Source organism: Aotus nancymaae, unplaced genomic scaffold, assembly GCF_030222135.1.
Source record: "Aotus nancymaae isolate 86718 unplaced genomic scaffold, 86718_ANA_hifiasm-v0.15.2.pri h1tg000036l, whole genome shotgun sequence".
Classification (NCBI taxonomy): domain Eukaryota; kingdom Metazoa; phylum Chordata; class Mammalia; order Primates; family Aotidae; genus Aotus; species Aotus nancymaae.
The window spans coordinates 31,275,761-31,300,724 of NW_026988450.1; the positions used below are offsets into that span (position 1 = coordinate 31,275,761).

A 24,964-nucleotide genomic window follows, 5' to 3' on the forward strand; every position below is an offset into this window, starting at 1 on the left:
TTTACATATGTATCTGTGTATGTGTACAAATACAGAAAGATGATATACACTGACTATAACATACACATGCTAGGTCTAACAAGTCCTGTTACTCAAAGAAATACTTTCAAATATTAGATAATTCTCTTGTCAATCATCCTTTTTCAATGTCTAAAGAAATTTCAGACACAAAACATGCAATTGCATTTAGAATAAATAGATGTAACAGCTATTATAGAAAAAATATTTACATTTTTGGAAAAGTTGGAAAAATTACAGGCAAAAAAGAATGTAGATTAAGTTATATTTGCAAGTTTCAAATATTTGTAACTCAACGCAAAACCTCTAAAAGTATGTTGGGCACAATGGCTCACACCTGTAATCCCAGAACTTTGGGAGGCTGACGTGGGAGGATCACTTGAGCCCAGGAATTTGAGACCAGCCTAGGCAACATAGAAAGATTCTGTCTCTAAAAATAAAAAATTGGCCAGGCATGGTGGCATGTGCCTGTGGTTCCAGTTACTAGGGAGGCTGACGTGGGAGGGTATCTGGAACCCAGAAAGTTGAGGCTGCAATGAGTGATGATCATGCCACTGCACTCCTGTCGGAGCAAAAGAGCGAGACACTGTCTTCAAAAAACAAAAACAAAACAAAACAAAACCTCTAAAAGTAGTTTGAACTATTAACTTTAATAACGTAAATATCATGGCGTGGCTTGGTGGCTCACATCTGTAATCCCAGCACTTTGGGAGGCCAAGGAACCTGGAAAACATTGGAAGATCCCCATCTTTACAAAAATAAAATTAAAACATTAGCAGGGAATAGTGGCATGAACTGATAGTCCTAGCTACTCAGGATACTGAAGAATGAGGATCACTTGAGCCCAGGAATTTAAGGATACAGTGAGCTATGACTGCACCATAGCACGGTCAGAGTGAGACCCTGGGCAAGAGCAAGATACTAAATCTAAAAATAACATTAACAACAACAACAATAATGATTAATAATATAAAAATCAATTAATTTAAAGTTTTATTCATGATCATTTTAATTAAAATAAATTTAATTGCAAAAACGTGTCCTAGAATAATACAGTATCAGATGTTTTAAGTGCTGTGATCAACAGTACAAAATAATAGCACTCAAACCTTAGTATCACACATATTTATTAGATATACACAACAATAAAATCACCCCCTACCTTGAAAACTTTATAGAAGCGCTTTTCATTTTACAGCACAAAGCTCATATGAACCTACAATAAGTCTAGTACTCTGTTCACATGCCAAGGGATAAGGCTGAACAATAAATTAACCCTTTTAACATGTCTACGAACCAGTACAATTTTCTTTTTGAGTTCTGCAGGGCAACAACCACTAAGAAATATTTTTAAAGGCCAAAGAGAATCCAGCAGCAATGAAGTAAATTAAATAAAGAGACTAAGAGAAAAATAAATAGTTCAATATTAACAATACAGTATATTTGCCAGCACAGTCAAATCAGTGTAAACACCTTTAAAACATGAATACTGGATTTAGTAAAATGTTAGGTTGTATCTCATTATGTCAGATATCTGATGAGAGTGCTTTTTATTATAGAAATAGTTTCTTCTCTTTTACGCAGGACTTTAAAGCAAATCCAAATAGACAACTTAACTGTTTTGGAAAATGTATTCACTGCATAAATGCCCACAATAAGCAATGCTATCTGGCTGTAGGGTAATGTGAAATGGCATGGTAATGTAAAATATAAAAAATTTAACTAGATAACTTTTACTTCAAGCCTGGAGCAAAAATACAGAATGCTGAACTCATTACTTTATGTATCTATTATAACTAGGAATTACTACCTTAAAAATATCCATTCGTACAATGTTTGTTTTTAGTTGCCTAGATATGTATGTAATGGGCCAGGTGTTATATGAACCCTGAAGAATAAAACAAAAAAGGTTCTCTGCAAAGAGAAAAATGTTGGCCTAGGAAGTATTCAGTATATCCTTACAAATTTAATTATATATGGTTTTTAAAACTAAAGAGAAATTTTTTTCCAAACAGGTAACTTTCTAAGTGGGTGTCTCTGCACCTATATAGTAAGTCAAAATTTCAGAGGACCATAGATATTTAGAAACACCAAATTGACTATTTCAGTTGATGTTATACTTATCAACTGTACTTCCTGGGTATGTTCCCTAAAGTACATTCTAACATACACATTTTTTTAAATCAATGAAACAAACATTATGTCAATTCTTACAAACCTAGTCATAGTAAAATATGGAACAAGTTCCAGATTTTTAACCTGGACAAAGAGAATTTAAACCAAGCATTATCATACTCTTGAAACACATATCCATCGGTGGGTCACCAAATCTGGGGAAAAGCATCTGCGATTGACTATGAGGCTGCTGTAATTAATCTTCATCATCTCGTTGCAAAGGTACTACCTGAATTTCTTTGGCTATTCTTTCTGCTAATATTCTATTATTTGCAGCAATTACTCTTCGTGACATCAAATCAAATGGTCCACCTAAAAGTAAACAAGTATGAAAACAGTTTTATCTGGTACAAAAATAATTCATATAAAACTAGTATAGCAGTAGGTACTATGGTCACATAACATTTTAATACTTCCAGTTTTCTTAAACGAAAATCTACTCTGTTACATTTCTACAATGTGGAAGTATAGGTAATATATAACTAAGTATCTAAGCATAATTTTTGATTAAATAATGAAGTCCTATCAGAAAATGTCATATTTTCTCTATTTCTATTTTTATGCATTCTTATTACCTCTTTATTGTTTAAGAATCTACAGACAGAAAATATAAATCCAATGCATTTTCATACCATTGTCCTTCCCATTTCCTTATTCCTTTGTTGCCTTTCTCCCAGATCACTGGTGAATTCTTTCAAGCCAGATTCACCCTTCACTTTAAAATTTTCACCATCAGCTCAAAGTAAATATTTCACTTCTCTAGTTGCAACACAGAGAGTGATGGTGGAAGAAATCCATCGTCAACTATCACCACTGTCACCATTCAAACAGCTCTGGGTACAAGCTTCAGAATCAGCGACTGTCTAGGCCTAGGCTGTCGAATCTTTTGGCTTCCCTGGGCCACACTGAAAGAATAAGAATTGTCTTGGGCCACATATAAAATACACTAGCACTAATGATAGCTGACGAGCTAAAGAATTTTTTTAAAAACTCATTATATTTTAAGAAAGTTTACAAATTTGTGTTGAGCCGCATTCAAAGCCATCCTGGGCCGCATATGGCCCATGGGATGCAGATTGGATAAGCTTCGTCTAGGCTTTTTCTACAGCCTTTCAGGAGTACCTGAAACTCTCACTAGAAAAGGATTAGCCATTTACCATTGTAAGTCTCGCATTACCATTAGCTCTTATCCTCACCTCTATCTCCTAACGCTTATTTTGATTTTACACATAAATATATAGCTTGTTTCTGCTTCCAAAGCTGCAGTATAACATGTATCAAAAAGTTTTTTAAATTCTACATATGGAGAAAAGTCCAACAGAAGTGTGGAGATTTGCTTCATTGTCCATAATTTTACCTGTAACATCCATCAGCACACCACCAGCTTCAGTAACAATAATACCAGCTCCTGCAACATCCCAGCAGTGAATTCCCATTTCATAATATGCATCTGCTCCTCCAGTTGCCACAAGGCACATATTAACAGCTGCTGTTCCAACACTCCGGATCCTAGCAAATACAATTTAGAAATAAAATTGAAAAAAGTAATCCTTCCAAGTAAGATATTCCTCCTTAACTTCACTTTAAGTGTGAATTGAAGAAACTTGGACCAATCTAGAGGATAAAGATTTTAAGAGGTGATATCTAATTGTAAAATAAAAGTATGTATAAATTTAATTATCATGGTATGTTATATAAATCACAAAACTAACCCTCACAAAGCAATAATTAAAAAAATTGAACATTAAAACAATAAATTTTCAGAAAAAAACTGATAATGCTTAATTCTACTATAATAAAATGCAAGTATATTAATATTTGTCTAAATCCAGCTATTAAAGCTTATATTATTTTACACACATACAAACATACCCCACAATGCAAATAGTCTCTCAGAGGTGTAAAATATCATGGTATTGGTCATTCTCAACTGGGTTTGCATCATACATCTACCTAAAGCAACAACAGCACGCCAGGCTCTGCACAGACCTAAGCCTGCCTTGGAAAATTACTGCAGGTTCTCCCTCTCATAGCACCTCTTCCTTGAATACAAGTTAAGTTAAATATGAGTACACTTGATAGGAATTATAGTAATAATTTATTCAGTAAAGAATCATCAATGTTAAAATAAGTGGGTGAAAGTTTGATATTTACAGAGTGTCAAAGTGTCTCTCCACAAGACACACAGTAAGTACAATGGAAAAATACCATCTTTACAATGATCCATGTTATTATCACTCATAACGAGACAAAAAGAAATGTGCCTGATAAAATGCACTGAGAAGAACAGAACATTACTTCTGTGGCATTCCTGGCAAAAATGCATAATCACAATGAAACCAGACAAATTCATATCAAGAGACAGACTACAAAATAATTGGCCTATACTTTTGAAAAATGTCAAGGTCATAAAAGACAAATACTAAGCAAGTTCTAAATTAAAGGAAATTGATGAGAAATGACAACTAAATGCAATCCATGACTCCGGACTGGATGTTGGATTAAAATTTTCAAAATGTGAATAAAGTCTTTATATTAGATTATGTATCCATGTTAATTCCCTTTCCTTTATCATTGTACTGTGGCTGTGTTAGACAATGTCCCCTTGATTAAAGACATACACACTGAAATGTGTATTTAGAAGACAAACATCATCATGTCTGCAAGTTACTTTCAAGTAACAAACTCCTTCTGTAACTGTTTAAAGCGATGGAAATAAGGGAGTGAGTTCTGTTTAGTGAGATTTTTCAGTTTATTTATTTAAAAACATGGGAAACTGATGACTAATGTGGTGTTATGAATTTTTATGTCTCAAAAATTAAAATTAAAAAATATTGCATCTAAGTACATCCTTCAAGTCAAAGAAATTTAAAATAGGATTAGAATAACATAATGTCATTGATTTGGCATGTTTTCCTTCATATGCTTTTGCCGCACATCAAATTTGAGAAAGCAGTAGTAAGTGCATCAAATTTCCACAGATGTTTGTTTCCCAGATAAATAAAATCGAATTAACTTTCATGGCATTGTTTTAGTTATAAAGAAAAGTGCATTTCCCCACTTTTCACATGAGATATGTGATAGCTGATATCTCACATCATAGAATGCAAATACCAAGGTCTTTCATAAGTAATTCCCTGGTATTCTATTCAGATATAGAATCCTAGGCTAGTGGAAAAACAGGGGTACCTACTAGGGGTGCTTCTGTCACTTCTAATGAGCATCATGGGATTTCAGGCAAGCGGTCTTGCAATCAGCAAGAAAATATTCTTTTAGGGAAAATATTATGAAAGGATTACCAGAATACTTAACTACCAGGTAATTAAGACTAGGGTGTAGATTCTGTGCTATGTGTTCTGAATTCTATCTTAGTGTAGTCCTCCTATACAGCTGTGGTCCGCCTATACAGCTAACATGGTATATTGTAAAAAGGATTAGGTCTGATGTAACAAAGATTTGAGTTTGCTCCCATGCTCAGCTGCTTAAAAAACATAATCTTGAAGAAGTTTCTTTTCTAAGTTGTTGCTTTCCTGTCATCAAATAAGGATTCCAATTTACTTTGGACAACTGTACTAATGACTATAGCTAATATTTATAAAGCACCTAGCAGAGTGCCTAGCACATAGTGTTCATAATAAAAATAGCTACTTTTATGATAAAATTATTCTCTAAACCATGTCAGAAAATATCATATACCATACATAGTGCATTTCATCTACAAGAATTCCTGAAAATTAAAGAGGAAATGGATCCAGAATAATTTACTTTGCCTTATAAATGTTAGTTCTTAGGAAACTATTAGACTGTTTCTGCTTGTTTAAAGCATTCATTCAGATTATAACTCTCTTTAGTTTCATTGCTTGCATAAGTAATTCTGAAATCCCATTGCAAAATTGAAGAATCAGCTGAATGCAAAAGATCATGAAAGAAATCAGTAAGTCAGTATTTCTTCTTAGTAATATTTTCCTGGTTATACTTCTGAAAAAAATCTGAAGTAAAAATTAGTTTTTATTTCATCCAACAGCAAAATTAAAGGTTAAAGCTGTAAACCTCTTGCAGTTCTTTTACGACTAACATAACCATTTTACAGCCCATGGTTAAAGTCTTTGCTTCAAGATAGCACACTGCAGCAGCAAGTTTATTGCCTTTCCCTCAAGGGCATCATTCCAGGAGGTTCTGTAGCTATTTGACCAGACTGTCTTTTACTTTACTCATTACTATATAGACTACATACGCAGAGTACATAATTAGTTTGTACATGGTCAAATTGTATTTTGAAGATTCTGACTCCTAAGAGAAGTCCAATATTGAAGAGAAATGATCTGGGAGCAAGGATTGTAGTCAATATTTCCATCCACCTATGCGATCTCAAGCAGCCACATCACCTCCTTGAACCTCAGTCAAGTCATCTATAAAATAAGGCTAGATTATTAGATGATCTTTGATCAGTTCTAAGACTCTTCTAACTCACTGATGATATTTTCAAAAAGAAAAAGGTAAGAATAATAGGTGGTTATTCAAAAATATTATTATCTGTGGTTATTCAAAATACCCAGATTTTGTTCAATAATGGATTTTTACTGTGATTTTTCACATAGACAACTATGGTCCAAGAAATTCTATTTAATATAGCATTAACTATTTAAAGTTAAGGACCTCAAACCTCTAGCTTTTCTTGAAGATTTAAGGATAAAATAAGGGTAAATATTTCCTTTTAATTTCTCCATATATAAAACTGTCATTACAGAGAGCCTCTGAGGTTTGGAGAATAATAATGGCATGTCAATTTTTGAAACTTCCTATATATCCTCCTGGAAAATAATAAAATGAAATCAATAAGTAGAACAAATAAAACCCATAGGACCCATTCCTTCAGCATTTCTAGAAATCAGGAAGCACAAACTCTCAAACTACCTCTCCGTAGAAGAAAACAAATAAATGAATTCTAACAGAGTACCAGAAGCCCTAGATGCACAGAGTAGGGGAGAGGAGGCAGAAAAAAACTTTGTAAGGAAGAGCAGGGAGGAGCAGAGGACCCACAGGGAACAAAGACAAAACCACCCTCAGAAAAGAGTAAGTGAGACAATAAACACAAAAACACTGAACACAGATCAGCACTTGGTAATTCATAGTCCTGGCTACGGTTAAGGGGCTAGAAAACATGCAGAACCTGACCAGGCAGCTTCAGAGAAGCTGTGATTCTGAAGGAAAATCAGATAAGATAGCAGAGGTGGTACTCCTTGGAAGCAAGTAGAGGAAAAGTAGGAACTAAGTGAAAACTTAAGGATCCTGCAGAAATGAGTAATAAGAGAAGCCAACTCTATCTACAACCACCAGATATTCATAAAAGAAAATGGACAGAAGGGCACAACTGGCAAAATAAGAAATTCTGAAACCAGGAACCCTGATCACAAAATGAAATGAAATAGAAAAAAGTAGACTACATTCACACAAAACTACTGCAAAACATTAGACACTGTTAATAAAAATGGTTTTGTTTTTTCTTTTGGTTTTTGCTATAAAGTCTCCCCCCAAAACCAGCAATGAAGGGGAATAAAATGAATATGAATTCAATCTGAGTTAAATATTTTCAAACGAAAACCTGTGAATACTTTATGTTAAATCAGAGATATAGAAACTAAGAGCAGAAATAGACCAAAACACAAACATAAAACAAGATGACTGAACTCAGGAAAGAAACGGGGTGGGGAAATAAAAGACAAAATTATGTCAGGAATAAAGAATAAATTACAAGGCACCAATAAATGAACAGATGAAAAGAAAACTTAATAAAGAGAAATTAGAAAAAGCAATAAAAGAAGTAAAAAGAGACAGAGACAAAGTGGATGAAATAAAGACACCAAGGAGATGGAGCATTCCTACTGTCTTTAAAGAAAAAAAATTATAATAGAAGTACACTAGTATTTAAACTACTACATCTTAAGAAAACTTTCCAGAAATTAAAAGGACATGAATCTATATACTGAAACAGGTAACTGACCCAGAATGAACAATTCTAAGATACTTCCTTTAGAAACTGTTAGGCAAAAATTAAGGGGAAAAAAACAGCCTCCAGTTAAAAGATAAAATAATGTAAAAGCCAAGAAAAATTAGATTCACATCAGATTTCCCCAAAACGATATACAAAGCAAGGCAACAGTGAAAGAACATTTTCAAGAAATTTATACTTTCATTAACGATACTATATCCAGCCAAGCTGTCCTGCAAGTCTCAAGGCCACAGAAAAGCACTTTGGAAAACACCCAAACTCAGGGAAAACTGTGCACATGTGCCCTCCTGCAAGGAATCTACCAGAGGATGAACTTCATTCAATTAAAACGGTAGCTGGAACACTTCACAGAAGGACTGCAAGCATTTTATAATGTCAAATAAAGAGCTAGGATCAAAGAGCAGGGTCGTGGGTTGAAGAATACATAAATATAATATGTTCTGGTAAAGTAGACAATGCAACTTTAAAAATGGGATAAAGAGGGAGAGAGATCCAAGATGGCTGATGATTAGCAGCTCGGGCACGTACCTCCCAGTGAAAGCGCAAAGAACGAGAGGACGCCACACTTTCAGACGAATATTAGTTGCTCACGGACCACGAGATTCCCAGTGGAGGAGCTCCACGGGTCGCCAGGGCGACTCTTGTGGCCGGCGTGGCGGTTTTGCTGGTGCCTTAGCACGCCAGTTCTTGGTGCAGAGTCCGGATATTCCCGGGCAGAAAAGCACCATCAATCTTAACACCGCTGTTTTGGCTGGCTCAGTGGATTGCTCAGATTTCAGCGCAGGGAATCAACAAGTTGGACGTCAGAGACCCAGTTAGAAAGTCGGTAATTATAAAGACGACAGACGGACAAATATATAATGAAGGGAAGAAACCAGCGTAAAAAGGTAGAGAATACTCAAAATCAGAATGCCTCTCCCTCTACAGGGGATTGCAATTCCTCATCAGTAACGGAACAAGGCTTAATAGATTACACCGGTATTCCAATAACAGAAGCAGGTTTCCAAACGTGGGTGATAAGAAACTTCTGTGAATTAAAAGAACTTATTCTAACCCAATGCAAAGAAACTAAGAACCTTGAAAAAAGGTTTAACGAAATGTTAATGAGAATGGACAATTTAGAGAAGAATATAAGTGAATTGATGGAGCTAAAAAACACAACACGAGAACTTCGCGAAGCATGCACAAGTTTAAACAGTCGAATTGATCAAGCGGAAGGAAGGATATCAGAAGTCGAGGACCAGCTCAGTGAAATGAAACGAGAAGACAAGAATGTGGAAAAAAGGATGAAAAGGAATGAGCAAAGTCTCCAGGAAATATGGGACTATGTGAAAAGACCTAATTTACGTTTGATAGGTGTACCTGAATGTGATGAAGAGAATGAATCCAAGTTGGAAAATACTCTTCAGGATATCATTCAGGAAAATTTTCCCAACCTGGCAAGGCAGGGTAATATTCAACTCCAGGTAATACAGAGAACACCACAAAGATATTCTTCAAGAAGACCAACCCCAAGGCACATAATTGCCAGATTTATTAGGGTTGAAATGAAGGAGAAAATACTAAGGGCAGCTAGAGAGAAAGTTCAGGTTACCCATAAAGGGAAACCTATCAGACTTACAGCAGATCTCTCAGCAGAAACCCTACAAGCCAGAAAAGAGTGGGGACCAATATTTAACATCCTTAAAGAAAAGAACTTTCAACCCAGAATTTCCTATCCAGCCAAACTAAGCTTTATGTGCGAAGGAAAAATTAAATCTTTTGCGAACAAACAAGTACTTAGAGAGTTCACCACCACCAGGCCTGCTTTACAAGAGCTTCTGAAAGAAGCACTATACATATAAAGGAACAACCAATATCAGCCTTTCCAAAAATATATCAAAAAGCAAAGAACTTTAACACAATAAAAAATTCACATCAACTAATGGGCAAAACAGTCAGCTAGCATCAAATGCTGGTATTAAACTTACATATATTTTAATTGGATAAAAAGCCAAAACCCATCGGTATGCTGCATCCGGGCCCATCTTACATGAAACAATACACAAAGACTCAGAGAGAAGAAGGAAGATTTACCAATTGAACAGAGAGTAAAAATAAACTAATAAACAAAAAGCAGCAGATGCAATTCTCACCTCTGATAAAGTAGACTTTAAAGCAACAAAGATCAAAAGAGGCGAGGAACGACATTACATAATGGCAAAAGGATCAATGCAACAAGAAGAGCTAACGATTCTATAGATCAACGAGATAGAAAATTAACAAGGATATTCAGAACTTGAACTCAGACCCGGAACAAGTAAACTTAATAAATATTTATAGTACTCTCCACTTCAAATACACAAAACATACATTACCACCTCACACCTATTCCAAAGGTGACTATATAATTGGAAGTAAATCACTCCTCAGTAATCGCATAGCATTTCATAGGTTTAAATTAAATATTGGTTGGCTGTTTGTTTGTTATCTTCTTCCCTTACTCCTTCCTGATTACATCATTAAGTATAATTATCAGTATAAAAGAGGTTTTCAATACCCATTACTAAATTGCATTCTAGCCTGGGCAAGAAAGCAATACTCCCATTCTCTCTCCCTCTTTCTTTTCCTTCTCCCTCCTCCCCATTCTCTCTCTCTCTTTCTCTTCCTTTTTTCTCCTTCCTATTCTCTCTCTCTCTTTCTCTAAAAAAAAAAAAAAAAAAAAAAAAAAAATAAAAATGGGATAAAGAGCTAGATACAGGGAATGGGAGATAGTTATATAGGCAGTAGGTAAAGCCAAAACATTCTAGATAGCAAGTAATTAAGAAAAGAATATTAAAGGTACTATAAAAAGTTTTATCACAAAAGAAACCTGCTGGAATAAAACATAATCTTTATAAATACAAAAGAAATTTTAAAAGAAGCAGAGATGGCACATCAAATGAACACAGTAACTACAACATCATACAGACAGTAATTATAACACAAAATACAACAGAATTGAGACAAAAGCAGTCATATCAATAAATCAATAGGCCTAACCTATCTATTAAAAGAAAAATATTTTCAAATTGACTTATAAAGTGAAATTCCACAAAATGCTGTATACAACAGGCACACTTCGAATGCAGTGATTCAAATGACTAAAAATAAAAGGATGGACAAAGATTTATCAGGCAAATAGGAACAATAAGAAATCAGGGGGTTAGGCACAGGGGCTCATGCCTGTAATCCCAGCACTTTGGGAGGTCGAGATGTGGACTGCCTAAGCTCAGGAGTTTGAGACCAGCCTGGGCAACATGGTGAAACCCCATCTCTACTAAAAAATACAAAAAATTAGCCAGGTGTGGTGGCATGTGCCTGTAATCCCAGCTACTCAGGAGGCTGTGGCAGGTGAACTGCTTGAATCTGGGAGGTGGAGGTTGCAGTGAGCCAAGACTGTGCCACTGCACTCTAGCTTGGGCAACAGAGTGAGACTCCATCTCCAAAAAACTACATAAAAAATTACACAATAAACTACATATTTAACTAATATGAATAGCCATCAAATAACATAGCTTCCACCTACATAAAATAACAGAGTTGCAAGGAGAAATACAGAGAAATACACTGAAAGACTCTGATACATCAGAGACTCTCAGTGTAAGACAAGGCAAGTAGACCAAAAAAAAAAAAAAATTAATGAGGTAAATCTTTTGGCTATATATTGAACGTTATACCCTGAAAATAAAGAATTATACCATTTTTCAGGGCATATGAAACTTATAAATATTGATCATAGAATAGTGTACAAAGAAAACATCAGTAGGTTCCAGAAAGCAGAATTATTATAACATAATAAAACTACAGATAAAAGATGAAATTTTTAAATAAGCAAAAAGGTGTCTGCTATGGCTGAATGTTTGTTCCCTTCAAAACACATGTTGAAACTTAATCACGAATGTGGCAGTATTGGGGGGTGCTTTTAAGAAGTGATTAGGTCATGAGGGCTTTGTCTTCATGAATGGATTCATCTATTCAAAGGTTCATGAATTATAGGTTAAGAGTGAGGTGATGCTGATAACAAATACTTGAAAATGTAGAAGCGGCTTTGAAATGGGTAATGGGTGGAAGATACAAGAATTTGGAGAAGCAGGCTAGAAAATGCCTGCATTTCCGAGAATAAAGCATTAAGGGAGATTTTGGTGAGGGCTTAGAAGACAAGGCCATGGAAAGTTTGGAACACCTAGGAGGTTGGGTTAAGTTGCTCTGGCCAGAATGCTGATAGAAATAGGAACAGTATTCTGATTCAGTCTCAGATAAAACTGAGGAACAAGGTATCCTGGAGGAAAGGCCATCCTTGTTATAAAACAGCAAAGAACTTGTCCGAACTGTGTCCATGACTGAGGGTTTCTTGAAAGCCTAAACCTAAGAGTAATGAATTAGGGTATCTGGCAGAAGAAATTTCTAAACAAATTATAGAAGGAGCTGCTTGGTTACTTTTGGCCACTTAAGCTGAGATTTGCAAGCAAAGGAGTAACTTAACAACAAATTTATAAATAAAAGGGAAGCAGAGTAGCCAGATGCAGTGGCTCACGCCTGTAATCCCAGCATTTTGGCAAGCCAACTTGGGCAGATTGCTTGAGCCCAGGAGTTGGAGATCAGCCTGGACAGCATGGTGAAATGCCTTTTCTACAAAAAACACCAAAAATACAAAAATTCACTGGATGTAGTCATGCAAACCTGTGGTTCCAGCTACTTGGGAGGCTGAAGTGGGAGGACCGCTTGAGCCCAGGAGGTTGAAGCTGCAGTGAGCTATAATCGTGCCACTGCAATCCAGCCTGGGCAACAGCATGAGACCCCATCTCCAAAAAACAAAATGAACAAACAAACAAACAAAGGGAAGCAGAGCAGAAAAACTTGGAAAATTCTCAATCTGGCCAAGTAAAGAGTGAAAAAGTGTGTTCAGAGGAGGAAACCAAGGGCTAGCCAGGAACCATTTGCTAAACAGATTAGCACAGCTACAAGGGAGCCAGGTGTTATTTCTAAAGACAAGTAAAGAAAGAACCTGAAGGCATTTAAGAGATCTTCAAGACTGTCCCTCCCTTTACAGGTCCACAATGGGCCTGCCCTTATCAGGGCAGACTTGTTTCATGGAACAGGCCTGGGCACTCTCCAATGCTGGCTGCCCAGAGCCACCAAACACTGTGCTCCCTGCACCCCAGCCAAGGTCAAGTGATCCCAGGTGTGAGTTATACCACATCTCTACAAGGTATAAGTTGTAAACCTTGGCAGCATGACACTAATTCTGCAAGCTTGCAGAAAGCAAGAGCTGTGGAGGCTTTCCAGCCTCCACTTGGCCTCAAAGATTGTCCTCAAGAAGCCTGGGAGCCCAGGAAGAGACTTGTCTCAAGGGAAGAGCCACAGTAGAACTGTGAGGGTAGAGGTAGCAGTGAATCTCCACCAAGGTAAAGCCTAGCAGAGCCCAGGAAGCAAGGCCACCACAGAGAGGCCTCACAAGGGTAATGCCTGACTAGTGGAGCCATGAAAGCAGAACCACCACCGAGACCTCAGAACTATGGAGTCACTAGCCACATGCAAGGTACACCTTGGAAAGCTTCAGGCACTGGACTCCATTCTGTGCCAGTTGACATATGGGCTATACCTGCAAAGCCACAGGGGCATGGCCGCCAGTGGCCTTTACCCAGTCCTTGACCCCCATTGTGTCCATGAGGTGGTACATGGAGTCAAAAATGATTATTCTTCAGCTTTAAAATTGCATGTCTGCCCTGCTGGGTTCTGGACTTGCCTAGCTTCTTTTGCCTAATTTTCCCTTTTGGAACGGAAATGCCTGTCGTATGCCCGTGTCACTACTCTATCTTTGAAGCAGATAGCTTGTTTTGATTTCACAGGCTCACAAATGAGACTCTGGACTTTAAATTTTTAAGTTCATGATAGAACAAGTAAAGACTTTGGGACCCTGGGGATGGAATGAGTGTATTTGTATGTGAAAAAGACAAATCTAGGGGTGCTAGGGGTGGAATGCTGTGGTTTGAATGTTCGTTGCGTCCAATACTCATGCTGAAACTTCATCCTCAATCTAGCAGTACTGAGAGGTGGGGTCTCTAAGAGGGCTATGCCCTCATGAATGGATTAATCCACTGATAGGTTAATAGATTAATGGGTCATCATAGGACTAGGACTGGTGACTTTATAAGGAGAAAAATAGAGACCTGAGCTAGCATGCTTAGCCCCACCATGTCATACGTGCCACTGGAGAACTCTGTACAAAGACTCTCTACCAGCAAGAAGGCCCTCATCAGATGCAGCCCCTTGACCTTGGACTTCTGAGCTGCCTTAACTGTAAGAAATAAATTCCTTTTCTTTATACATACACATTACCCAGTTTCAGGTATTCTATTGTGAACAATAGAAAATGGAGTAAGACAGACTCTCCTTGTGAAAATGTAAGAATATAACTCTTCAGTGAAAGAAGAAATACAAGCAAATTACAGAATTTATGAAAAATAATGATAATGAAAATAGTAAGTATCAGCATCTTTGGGATACAATGAAAATAATGATCAGATGAAAATTCATAGCCAAAATACTTACATCAATAAACCTAAAGGAATTAAAATAAATTTTCTAATCAAAAAGGAAAAAAAGGAAACAAAACCAAAAGAAAGCACAAGGACGAAAATGATAGTGCAGAAAAAAGAAAACAGCTAAAATTAAAATCCTGGTTGAGAAAAAAGAACAAGATAAAAAACACAAATAGACAAAGTAAGAAGTGATGAGGGGGAAATAACCACTGATATAGAGAAGCCAGAAATTAATTATAAGAGTCTCTCTTGCAGAATTCTATGCAAATAATTTGAAAACGTAAAGGAAGTCAGTAATTTCATAGGCAATGAAAATGTTCCAGATCAAAGGGGGCTAAGGCGACATGATAACTAAAAGTAACGCTGACTCTAGACTGAATCCTACTCTATAAGAAGACAAATGCTATAAAGAACATTAGTAGATCAACTGACAAAACTGAATATGGATGACAAATTAGATTAAAAGTATATTTATGAAATCAATGGTTTCCTAAATGGTTTCATGGTATGGAACAGAATCTCCCTATTCTTCAGAAACCATGATGTATGTAATTTACTCTAAAACGGTAAAGGGAAAAAAAGTGTGTGTATGCACACACATGTACACAAAGAGAGACAGCATAAAGGTAAAGAGCTTACCCATGAACAGGAATGCAAAAAAGCTTTTCCAAATTAGAAAGAATAATTCCTACAGTCTCTGGTGTTCTGGAAGAACCCAACTCAGTCACCAAGAGTGATTTGGTAATATCTGAAAAGAAAATGTTAGGTTTCAATATTTAGAATTCTAGAAAATATCTGACACTTGTAATTCAGAAGAGAACGTTTGTATCTCTCTTCCTTGTTTTATCAAATGTTTGTGTTTAAATATTAAAATACTGATAAATTTATTATTCCGAAGTAATCTTTTTTACAAGCATCAGAGTCTAGCTACTTAGACCCTTCCTGAAAAAGTACATAATGTAACCAATTTGCCTGCATACATAACACCTTTGGTGGGAAACAAGCAAATATCTTAAATATTTAAAAAGGAAAAAGGAGAGATTAAATTCAATAAGGGATTTATGTACAGATTTGTAAGAAAACAAATTACAGCAAAATTTCAGTAAAAGTAAAAATTTTACTTTTACAACAAAAGTAAAAATCTCCAACATGCATTTACAAGGCTGACAGATTATCCAGGGCTTTCCATTTTCCTCTGAAACATCCTGACTAAAGCTCAAGACATACTCAACACCTCACATCTCACCTGCTCCCACCAGTTAAGATGTATGTTCGCCAGCTATATTTGTTCTGAGCATTTTTGTAACTGCTGTACTACTTTTAATAGTTACATAATTTAGGGCCAGGCATGGTGGCTCACCCCTGTAATCCCAGCACTTTGGGAGGCTGAGGTGGGCTGTTCATGAGGTCAGGAGTTCCAGATCAGCCTGGCCAACATGGTGAAACCCTATCTCTACTAAAAATACAAAAAATTAGCTGGGTGTGGTGGCGCGCACCTGTAATCCTAGCTACTTCGGAGGCTGAGGCAGGAGAATCGCTTGAACCCGGGAGGCGGAGGTTGCAGTGAGCCAAGATCGCGCCACTGCACTCCAGCCTGGGTGACAGAGCAAGACTCCGTCTGGAAAAAAGAAAAAAAAAGTTACATAATTTAATACTTTGTAAAGTGAAGAATGACTATGCAAAGGAAAAGAGTTGTTTCTATGAAAACTATCACATTCCTTCAGGTCTAAGATGTGTATTTTCTCACATGTTGACATCTAGAAAATAAGAATTCATCCTCCGTTTCATGGGGTCTTAGATTTTAATTAAAAGGAAATAGCCTAAAAATCCGCTCTTTAATTAAGTGTTTGATTGAGAGAGAAAAGTACAGAAGTCTAGAAAGATTCTAAACTCGAGCTGTTTTGCAAGTATCTCTAGGTTCTTGTTGCACTGAAAAGAATCTCAAAGTGCAAACAGTGGCAAATGCTTGATGCGGTTTATGGAAGAACAGTAACTTAAAACTTCAGTAAGTTGTGAGAAAGAAAAAAAAAGTTTTAATCTACACAATGCCAGTCCCTTTAAATTATCAGGCCCGAAGAGTCATTTAAAATATACCAGCAGACAGTCTCACTCCCACTGGAGCTAAGTAATTACCACTTGAAGCCACTTGCTTTGGGGGCTGTAGACTAACTGATGCCAAGTAGTCATAAAATGCTATACACCCTATAATTCAATAGTGTATAGCCAATCACTAAGCAATGTTATTTCTGTAAACAAATGAGAATTCCTGAAGAACAGCTTTTCTAATCACCCCCTCTCCCAGTGTGTCCCTTTTTCTTTAAGAACCTCAGCCTCTCCTAAGTTCTCTGGAGCACTCTCCAGGGCAATCTGGAAGTGTGTCCAGGGCTGCAGTCCTCAACTTTGGTCCAAATAAACTCTCTACGTTAATTTTGCCTGAGCTTCTTTTTTTTAGGCCAACAGATGTAATAGAGAAGGAAAACTTAAATTGCCGTTCAGCTCATATAAAATATACATGTCTCATTTTCAGTGATTCCCAGCTTAAATGGACTTTCCCCCCCATTTATTTTGTAGTAATTGGTCCTAGGAACATCAGATCAGAGGAATTCTACAAAGAATTTTAGATGCAGTAGATAAAACATAAACCATGAACTCCACAAGGACAGTGTGAAAGGAAAATAAATCTGAGGACCCAAAAATCACTAATCTGAGGGAAAAGTCAAGCTGGGAACTATGTCAGGCAAATCTGTCTCCCATTTAATTCCTAAATAAGACACCTACAAAGACAAAAGAGCTACATAACTCCCTCACAATTTGCCCACAAGGAAATTCCTTGTGGGCCTCAAGATCCTTACCCTAAAACAGTTCTGGCTGAATTTCACTCTGGCAATGTAGCCTGATAGCTTATCTTCACAGGTGTCAAAGAGAAAGTCAACCCTCTGCTCACCCGAGACAAATTCATATCTGATTGCTTCCACTGCCCTACTCTTTATGTAAAAATGCAGATTCATTGAGCCAGACTCAATTGTATATTCAAAGGCTGATTCAGGACTTAAAAGAATGTAATCATTTGTCTCTTATCTACCTATAACCTGAACACTGAGACCTGTCTCAGATATTTTGGGTTCACAATAGGAAGCCAGTCTTAATCATATTCCTATCTCTATCACAAAATGCTGACCCTGAAGTGTTTGTCAATTACATTTCTTTCCCTGCTTCCACTCCACATTTAAAACTGAAGTCAAAAAGAATAGAGAAAATAAACACAATTTATCAATCAGTTAACACTTGGAGACATAGGTGAACATTAAAAAGCAATAAAATATGAGTACACAATATGAATAGCACTGAAAATTGGAATTAATCCTACCTTCTTGTTGTGAAACCTGTAGTTTTTGACCATTACAAAAGGCACCTTTTCCTTTTCTGGCAGTGTACATCTTATCTTCCATACAACTGTATACAATTCCAAATTCTATCTGCAGAGGAAAACAAGTTTCCTTCACCAAACCTGAATATGTTTTATCATTAAGCCAATACTTTTTTCTAAGAAAATAACAAGAAAATCTGGTATACTATTAACTGTGGATTGAAATGGCTGAACTGTGGGATATTTAAAATGTTAATTTCCAGACTAATCAAGAGAAAGAGGTCACCAGAATTGAAATCCTTGATTCTGCTCCCATCCAAGTCCAGATCTAAGAACACACCCACCTTACCTCTCTCTCTCCTGCCTCAGAAGACAGAGTTTTCCTATTTTCTAAGTGAACACTGTGTTAGGACTCCTACCCTCTCATACATTCTCTGAAAAACTACTCCATCAGCTGATTCCCTTGTCTCCCGGATTTTTCTTCTCATACCTTTTCATCAGGTTTCTCTCTTCCTTACAAAACCTTTGAAATGTTATTCTATCCTTTTCCCTTCACTGCCAATGAGTAATTTTGCATCTCCTATTCTCTTAATACATCACAATGTGGCTTCTGCCCTGATCACTCGTTATTCTGAAAGTCCCACAAAGAGAATATCAACAAACTTTGTTTGTTGCCTCAATTGCCTTGTCTGAAGAATTGGAGCCTGCCGGCTCAACATTTATTCAATACTTAATTCAGGACCTCCATGTTCCCAGCATTATTCTCTTAGTTCTACCTCACTTACTACTTCATCTCAGAGTTATGATTTTAGAACATTCTTTTCTGCCTCACTGTTATAAGTTAGGCACCTCAGGCTTTTTTCTTCCTTCTCCCATTGCTTCCATTTCCCTTTCAGCTCTCTACATTCATACAGGTTGGTTCATTCCAGTTCACAAATTCCATTTTGGCTCCCATCAACCTCATAATCAGGGGGAAGAGCCTGTGATTCCAAACCTTGTCTTGCAAAATCTCAATCAAAGACAAAATCACTCCTTGCCTGATTACCTCTCATTCCTTCCCCATAAATCTCCTTCAAATTTAATCTTAAAAACACTTTCCAATTTTGGCATTTCCTTGGCTATTCTCACTGCCTCTACTTAGTTTAGAATCATCCACACCCCAGTATAATCTCTACATTGCTAGAATTATCTGTCACTTTCCACTTCAAAACCAGCTACCTAAAAATAAAAACTAAATGTTCTTGCACAGACTGGCCACTGTGCCTCACAGTAAGGCCAAACTAACCTCTGCCCCGGCCACTTGCAGTGCTTCCCTCTCCACGAACATCTCACCGTTGACCACACACGTCACGGTCTTCAACTTCTCTAAGCTGTTCTTTCTGATTAAAACACTTTCCTCTTTTTTCCCCCATCTGGAAAACCCCTACTTTTCTAAGGGTCAACTCACACAACCAACTTCTAAGACCCCTTCTGTCATGAAGATTTTCCCAATCTGCTCTCAGCAGAATTGGTGACATCCTGTGTTCCCACAGTATTTTTTTCTTGGTTTCACCACATATCATCTTTACCTGTTCACACACCTAACTTTGTGCTGAGCTGTGAATTCAATGTGAGGGCCAGCACATAGCCTAGGGCTGATTATATACTGAATGCTCACTTAGCTCCTTCTGGACATTCTCACTGATTAATACAACCCTGGGGCCAAGTTGTCATTCGCCTAATTTGTGTTTTATGTTCAGAAATTTTACAACTGCTTTTGTACATGTTGATCTTACATATCAAAAGTTCCTTGAAGATAGGTAGGTAAAATGTTAGTAACGATCCTTTACTGTTTGACCAACTAAGTAGCCAAACAGCAAGGAAATGCTATAGCTATGTGTTTTATTCTGCTGGGCTTTAGACATATGTATCTGGACATAAGACATACCCTGAACTATGTGTAGGTTCCTAAATAAACTCTGTATTTTCCAACTATGCTTTGGCCCCTGCTACTTGCTGGTCTCTAATGTCTTTCTTCACTAACACCTACTAAAGCATTCCCAACTCAAATCTCACCTCCTCCACGACGAATTTTAAATCACATATCAACTCCTATCCCATCTGACTCTATCACACATATAATGGTTACTAAATACTGAGTTGTCTTTCAATTACTTTTGTGTATTTTCTCCTTACAACTCCTGCTTCTCAGAAGACATTAAGTTTTATTCATTGGAAATTCATCATAAAAATTTTAACAGTCCTCTGGCTTATATTCAAAATAATACAGTTATATAAATAGAATATATAGACAAACCTGAATTTATTATGAAAACATATTTACTTTTTCTCAGAAAATGAGAGCAAGGCATATAATCAACCATATGTTTATAAAACATACCTTTTTATTTACAGCAAAGCCAATTGAAACAGCTACAAAAGGAAATCTTTTAAAAAAAGGACAAAACACAAATTTACCAACATAGAACTTTTGTTAATAAAATTAATCTTTTCATAATATAATGCTCATAAAATTTTTCCTACAAAAACTCTCATCTCCACTCCCTACAAAATCTTAAGATGCAGAACAGTTTGTATGGTATATAACCCTTTGTAAACAGGAGATAAAGGGGAGGTATTACATACAAACACACACACACACACACACACGATGCTTCTATAGGCATAAAACATCTCTGAAAGGATCCACAAGAAACTCATAACAATGGTCATCTCCACAGATGGATCCTGAGAAACCAGAAATAGAAGTGCAAAGAGCATTTTGCCCAGCATTTTCTATCTTTTGAAGGTTAATCCATGAATATAGTAACTGTGTAAAAATATTTTTTCATGGCCATGCACAGCAGCTCACTCCTCCCAGCATTTTAGAAGGCTGAGGCAGGAGGATCACTTGAGCCCAGGAGATCAAGACCAGCATGCCTAGGCAACATAGCGAGATCCCATTTCTACAAAAAAAAATTACAAAATTAGCTGAGTGTGGTTGTGTACACCTATAGTCCAAGCTTCCCCAGGAAGCTGAAGCAGAAGGATCGCTTGAGCCCAGAAGGTCAGGGCTGCAGTGAGCTGTAGAGACACTGTCCTCTTAAAAAAAAACAAAAAGCCAACATTTAAAAAACTTTTAAATCGATTTGGTTAAAAAGCATATATTTTAGTGATTTTTTTCCCCTATGTCCTAGACCATGATAAACACAAGTACTGCACTGGATAAAATAAATTGCTGTTACATATCTCTACTCCAGCAGCAAACTTTGAGCTTGACATCTGAAAAGTAAATGTTAAGCCAACATTTCTCTATAGCTGCATGACAGTTTGAACACAGGTTGTAACTGCTGACTCACAAGAGAATTAAGATCAAGGAAACAGACAAAATAGATTAGACTAATGAAGCTAAGGCTATTGGAGATAAAAACTTCTAAATAGGTAAGCAAGTTTTTATTTTAACAAAAATAAGATCATACCATACACACTGTATTGTACAATCTTCTCTTCTGTGAAAATATATTAACATCTGTCCACATTTAAAAGATATAACATTCTATCACATATAGTTTCTAAATCTTAGCTTTGTAGACTTCAAGGACTGTATATATAGTACACATGTGTACAACTACATGGGAACCTCAAATACGACATCTACATGTAATTCCACCAGAAGTGGCTACTAATTTTAACTCTCACTGGAATATCATATACTTACCCTGTGCCAGACACTATACTAAGTTCTTATGTGAAGGTACTAGTCACAGAGTCGAGTAACAAACAATTCCATGAGGCAAGTACTATTAATATGGACTTTTTATAAATGTTTTTTAATACTGTGGCCTAGAAAGTTTAACTAACTTGCTTAAGGTGAAAAAGCTGGTAAAAAAAAACACCAGAATTCAAGTCTATTGATCCTAACACCCATGTAATTTTTATTTTAATTTTTTGCCAGCCCCAGCCCCATCCCCCTAAGGGCTAAGGGAAGGGGCTTCCCCTACACTTTTTAAGCCTATTTTTTCTCCTGGACTGAACTCATTCTATATGAAAAACATTCCAAGAGTGACTTTATTAGTTTCACTAAAATACACTCTTTTTTTTTTTTTAAGATGGAGTCTTGCTCTGTTGCCCAAGCTGGAGTGCAGTGGCACTATCTTAGCCCACTGCAATCTCCACCTCCTGGGTTCAAGCGATCTTCCTGCCTCAGCCTCCCAAGTAGCTGGGATTACAGGCATGCATCACCATGCCCAGCTAATTTTTGTATTTTAGAGACAGGGTTTCACCATGTTGGCCAGGCTGGTCTCAAACTCTTGACCTCATGATCTGCCCTCCTTGGCCTCCCAAAGTGCTGGGATTACAGGCATGAGCCACCATATCCAGCCTAAAATACATTCTTTTTTACCATAATCAGTTTAAAAAATTTTTAATTTATTTTTATTTTCTGAAAACATATTTTTGGCCAGGTGCAGTGGCTCATGCCTGTAATCCCAACACTTTGGGAGGCCAAGAGAGGCGGATTACCTGAGGTCAGGAGTTTGAGACCAGCCTGGCCAACATGGTGAAACCCTGTCTTTACTAAAAATACAAAAATTAGTTGGGCATGGTAGCAGGTGCCTGTAATCCCACCTACTTGGGAGGCTAAGGCAGGAGAATTGCTTGAATCTAGGAGGTGGAGGCTGCAGTGAGCCGAGACTGCGCCATTGCACTCCAGCCTGGCCAAGAGCAAAACTCCATCTCAAAAAAAAAAAAAAAGAAAAAACCCCATATTTTTACACAATTACTACTAATAGATCCATATAGATCCATGGTACGTGACACTCAAAGGATAGAAAATGGCATGCAGTGCAAGTGCCATTCCCACTCTCGAAGCAGCAATCTTGTTTGCTTCCCTTTTTAGATAGTGCCAACAGTGAGAAAAAGAATGGTGAACAGGGCACTTGGCACCACAAGACAAGATCACATTAATATTTCTTTACCTCCTCCATATCTGATAAGTCTGCATAATACATTTTGCTCCACTATTACACTTTATATACACTTTATTAGAATAAAGAAGCATAAACAAAGTATACAATTTTCTAAAGTGTACATGTTCCTAAACATGTTCCTATCTACAGGTCAATCTAGTTAATATGCAAAGAGTAATGACAGTAGAAATTTAAAAATATACCTATGTACAAAGTTAGTTGTTCCATCAATAGGGTCAATGATCCATGTGGGGTTGTCAGTTAAGACACTTTTTTCCCCGGCTGCCACAGACTCCTCACCAATGAAACTAAAAGCAAGAAGGACAAACTCTTAATCTTTACGTTGCTTTCAACCATTTCCAAATCATAACATTTCCTTAGCTACACAGAGTACTATAAAACATACCAAAAGTCTGTACCCTACACTTTTCTATTGTTGCGTCTTCTTCCTTTAGGTAAGGACTGATAAAAGTAAAGAAGCTTTAATTTATTTCCCCCAGAGCAAACTGATGTGAAAAATGTCAGAATTCAAATTCTAAGATGTTATACCAGGGTAAGGTGCATGCACACACACATTTATGACAGATGAGAAATCATTAAGGAGATGTAATGATTTTAAAAATAGGTCCAGACACTCTAATACTCCTCCCTTCAAGACGCAGAGCCTAATGTCCCTTGCCTTGAGCATGAGCTACCCGTAGTTACTTGTTTCTAACCAATAAAATGGAAGTGATAGTGTACAAAAGTTTGGAGACTTGTTCACAAAATGCCCCTCTGGTTTGCATCTGATTCACTCTGTTTCTCCCTCCATGTGCCACCTGCTCCAGACTAGGAGATGTCAACTTCCACGTTGTGAGCTACTCTGTGAAGAGGCTACGTGGTAAGGAACTGAGAGAAGCTACCAGCAGACAACCCCTCCAGGCACTGACATCTGCAAAGAATCACATGAGTGAATGGATCCTTCAGTCCCAGTCCAGCCTTCAGTTGACTGCAGCCCCAACACTTAGACTAACTTCATGGAAAACCTTGGCAAGAACCATGCAGTTCAGCTACTTTCATATGCTGAACCCCAGGAAATGGTGAGATAATAAACATTTCCTGTAAAGAGTAAATCAAAATACCTGTGAGATGGATACTTTTCTTTTATGGAAGAGATAAGCATGTTTTCAACTTTTTGGTCTGTAGCAGTTACCAAATCAACTGGAGAACTTTTCAGCATAACATTCATTTCATTTTTTTGAGCATCACAAACCACCTAAAAAGAATTTTTGGTAAACAAATAGAAAAGGCATAAATAATTTTAAATAAAAAGATAGCATACAGAAATGGTTTAAGACATTCAATCTGTCTTAAATAATATTCTTTAAAGACAATCTTAAACCTAAAATGCAATAAAAAAAAAGACAATCTTAGAAATGTCTTGCAAATGTATCTATAAAATAAGCCTTTAATAGTTACGACTTTCTACAAACAAAAATTATGTAAAATTACATCGTATTTTAGATCACAACTGTCATCACAGTAAGTTCGATCATATAAAATTAGGGTATACGCTCTATTTAAAGTATTTATTGCAATGAACACAAATGTAGATTGATCAAAATGAGTATTTTATTTAACAAAGCAGGCTAAATGTGGTGGTTCACATGTGTAATCCCAGCACTTTGGGAGGCCAAGGCAGTCCAGTAATTCAAGACTAGCCTGGACAACATAGCAAGACCCTCACCTTCACAAAAAAATTAAAATAAATAAAAAGTAGCTGCACATGGTGGCTCATATCTGCTGTAGTCCCAGCTACTCAGGAGGCTGAAGTGAGAAGATCGCTTGAGTCCAAGGCCAGGAAGTTGAGGCTGGATTGACCCATGATCCTGCCACTACACTGCAG

The 24,964-nt window shown here is 36.9% G+C and overlaps 1 protein-coding gene across 4 annotated transcripts in view; it reads right to left on the minus strand.

Moving 5' to 3' along the window:
- Nucleotides 1-979: 979 nt before the first annotated feature.
- The window catches only part of LOC105732640 (inositol monophosphatase 1), a 29,259-nt gene continuing 5,274 nt past the window's right edge, over nucleotides 980-24,964 (minus strand). For 3 of the 4 annotated variants that reach the window (XM_012474829.3, XM_012474828.3, XM_012474827.3), the window contains exons 3-9: nucleotides 24,201-24,334; nucleotides 23,283-23,387; nucleotides 20,514-20,559; nucleotides 18,134-18,242; nucleotides 15,406-15,514; nucleotides 3,551-3,702; nucleotides 980-2,505 (exon numbers count right to left, since the gene is read on the minus strand). In XM_012474829.3, coding sequence (XP_012330252.1) covers nucleotides 2,390-2,505; nucleotides 3,551-3,702; nucleotides 15,406-15,514; nucleotides 18,134-18,242; nucleotides 20,514-20,559; nucleotides 23,283-23,387; nucleotides 24,201-24,334 — 771 coding nt within the window. In that variant the 3' untranslated portion in view covers nucleotides 980-2,389. The remainder of the gene's footprint in view (nucleotides 2,506-3,550; nucleotides 3,703-15,405; nucleotides 15,515-18,133; nucleotides 18,243-20,513; nucleotides 20,560-23,282; nucleotides 23,388-24,200; nucleotides 24,335-24,964) is intronic. The other variant, XM_012474830.3, reaches the window with a different exon arrangement.